Source organism: Phalaenopsis equestris, unplaced genomic scaffold (genome assembly GCF_001263595.1).
Source record: "Phalaenopsis equestris unplaced genomic scaffold, ASM126359v1 Scaffold197409, whole genome shotgun sequence".
In the NCBI taxonomy this organism is placed as follows: Eukaryota; Viridiplantae; Streptophyta; class Magnoliopsida; order Asparagales; family Orchidaceae; genus Phalaenopsis; species Phalaenopsis equestris.
Genome location: NW_018217358.1, coordinates 1 through 2,106, shown reverse-complemented (window position 1 = coordinate 2,106; position 2,106 = coordinate 1). Strand labels below are relative to the sequence as shown.

General features: G+C 36.2%; 1 protein-coding gene across 1 annotated transcript; it reads left to right on the top strand.

Annotated features, from left to right (window-relative positions):
• The first annotated feature begins 339 nt into the window (after nucleotides 1–339).
• LOC110035354 (GATA transcription factor 4-like) lies at nucleotides 340–1,883 on the top strand. The gene is made up of 3 exons (XM_020739589.1): nucleotides 340–343; nucleotides 726–940; nucleotides 1,144–1,883. The coding sequence occupies exons 2-3, from the start codon at nucleotides 734–736 to the stop codon at nucleotides 1,720–1,722; spliced, it is 786 nt and encodes a 261-aa protein (XP_020595248.1). The 5' UTR covers nucleotides 340–343; nucleotides 726–733; the 3' UTR covers nucleotides 1,723–1,883.
• Nucleotides 1,884–2,106: the final 223 nt, after the last annotated feature.

The following is a 2,106-nucleotide window of genomic DNA, read 5'->3' as shown; positions in this document are numbered from 1 at the left end:
ATGTATATATATTAAGTTAATCTTGAGTCAACTCGATCAGCTCAAAAATCAAATATATAATTCTAAGCAAAAGATATTTAGATTAGTGGTGGCATTCTCCGTCTATATTTCTCCACATTGCCTTCACTTCTTTCACGTTCCTCCTATACCCTTTAATCCTTCTTTTTTTCTTTTCCACCTCCTGTCCACTTTCTCTTTCTCCAACTTCACACTCTACCCTCCCTCCATTTTAAGCCTTCCCCTCCCCAACCTCTTTTCTCATCTCTCTCTCTCTATCTATCTCAATCGCCCTCTCTCTCTCCCTCTCTTTCTCTCCTCTTTCATACTTCTTCTTCTTCTATCTGTAAGTGTGTCTCAGCCTCTCGTAATTTATTTTCCTGCTAAAATAGATGAAAAAAATGATTTTTTTTTCTTTTTGTAGTTGAAAATTTCATTTTTGAAGAAAAGTTCTGATTTTTTTCTCACTATATAATTAAAAACGTCATTTTTAAGTTCCTTTAAAAAGGCTTGCAGAGTTTAAAACTCATTATGATTTAGAAAAAAAATCTAAAATAAAAAAGTATTTAAGAACATATTCTCAAACACCGAATTAACCAATCAAACAAACCTTCAAAAACTATCAATTTTTATTTTTGTATTCTCTTCTTCATTTAAATATTTTCAAAATATTTTTTTTTCTGATTAATTTTTGTAATGTGATGATAAAGGGGCTTTAATTTCTTCAGCCACAGACATGCAGTGTGAAGACCCCTTTGCTTTCATTGACGACTTACTTGACTTCCAAAATGAAGACGATTGGCTAGCAATGATGGATGGTTGCGACAATGGAGATCAGATAGCTCCTCTGCAAACTCCGGAAATCGCCGGAAGAGTTCATGACAGTCCAACCGCCGTCGCCGGCAGCCGGATTAGTTCGGAAGAGGATGCGCTGAGAAGCATGGTAAGTACTACTGTTGATTATTTGAAATTCCTCCTGTTCTGTTTCTATTCAAAAAAATACTCTTCCAAATATTCCAAAAGAATTTTCTTTAAAATTCACTGTGCTTCAAAAATCATGGCCATCATCATTTAATTTTTTTCTTAAACTTTATGATTGATGAAAATTTCATATGCTAAGATCTAATTTATTCAAATTTTTTGCAGCTGCAGCGCGATGATATTGAGATTATAAATCTGGATTGGCTTTCAAACTTCATTGAAGAGTCTGATCTCAACTTTCTCAATCCTATAGCATTCATATCACAGAGCCCAACCCCTATTCTTGAGAACAATAAAGCCTCCACTTCCTCAACCCCAGACCCGCCCACAAGCCGAACCCGAACCCAAACTAAAGGCCCGCGGGCTCAAGTCACCCGACCTATCTCCCCCTCCTCCCTAACCCTATGGGTATCCAAGCCCGAAATTATGGAAAAGACACAAAAAAGTAATGTGGTTGATCGCGATAGGCTGAAGAAGTGTTTGCATTGTGAGAGTCATAAAACACCGCAGTGGCGGGCCGGACCAATGGGGCCCAAGACATTATGTAATGCTTGTGGTGTTCGCTACATGTCAGGTCGGCTTTTCCCTGAGTATCGACCCGCTACAAGTCCAAAGTTTACTCCTTTTGTTCACTCGAATTCTCATAAGAAAGTGGTGGAGATGCGGCAGGAAAAGGCTAATCTAAGCTCACCCAATGGTGATGTGGCGAAATGTGAATTGCTTGATTACATAAGGAATAAGTAAATGTGGCAAATCAAAAGTCAGCTTCTTTTTATTATCATGATGGGTCTAAGATATATGTATAGTCCATCATACTAATCTTAAAGCAAATCCCACGACTTATAGATCCATCATGGCTAAAATTTGATATTATATGACATGGGAAGGGGAGAGCCAAAAAAGGAAGGAAGCAATAGATAATTGAAGTAGTTTATGAAGGATAATGATTTATAAAATGTGTAAAAAGCTTTATTTCGTTCTTGTTTGACAAGTTGATTGATTGATAATTTGTTTATTTAGAATTTTTTATATACCACAAAGATTATGTCTATACTTATTCAAAAGAGTTATAGGGACATTTACACGCATACCGCCTAATTCTTATGTATTTATATATCTAACACTTTT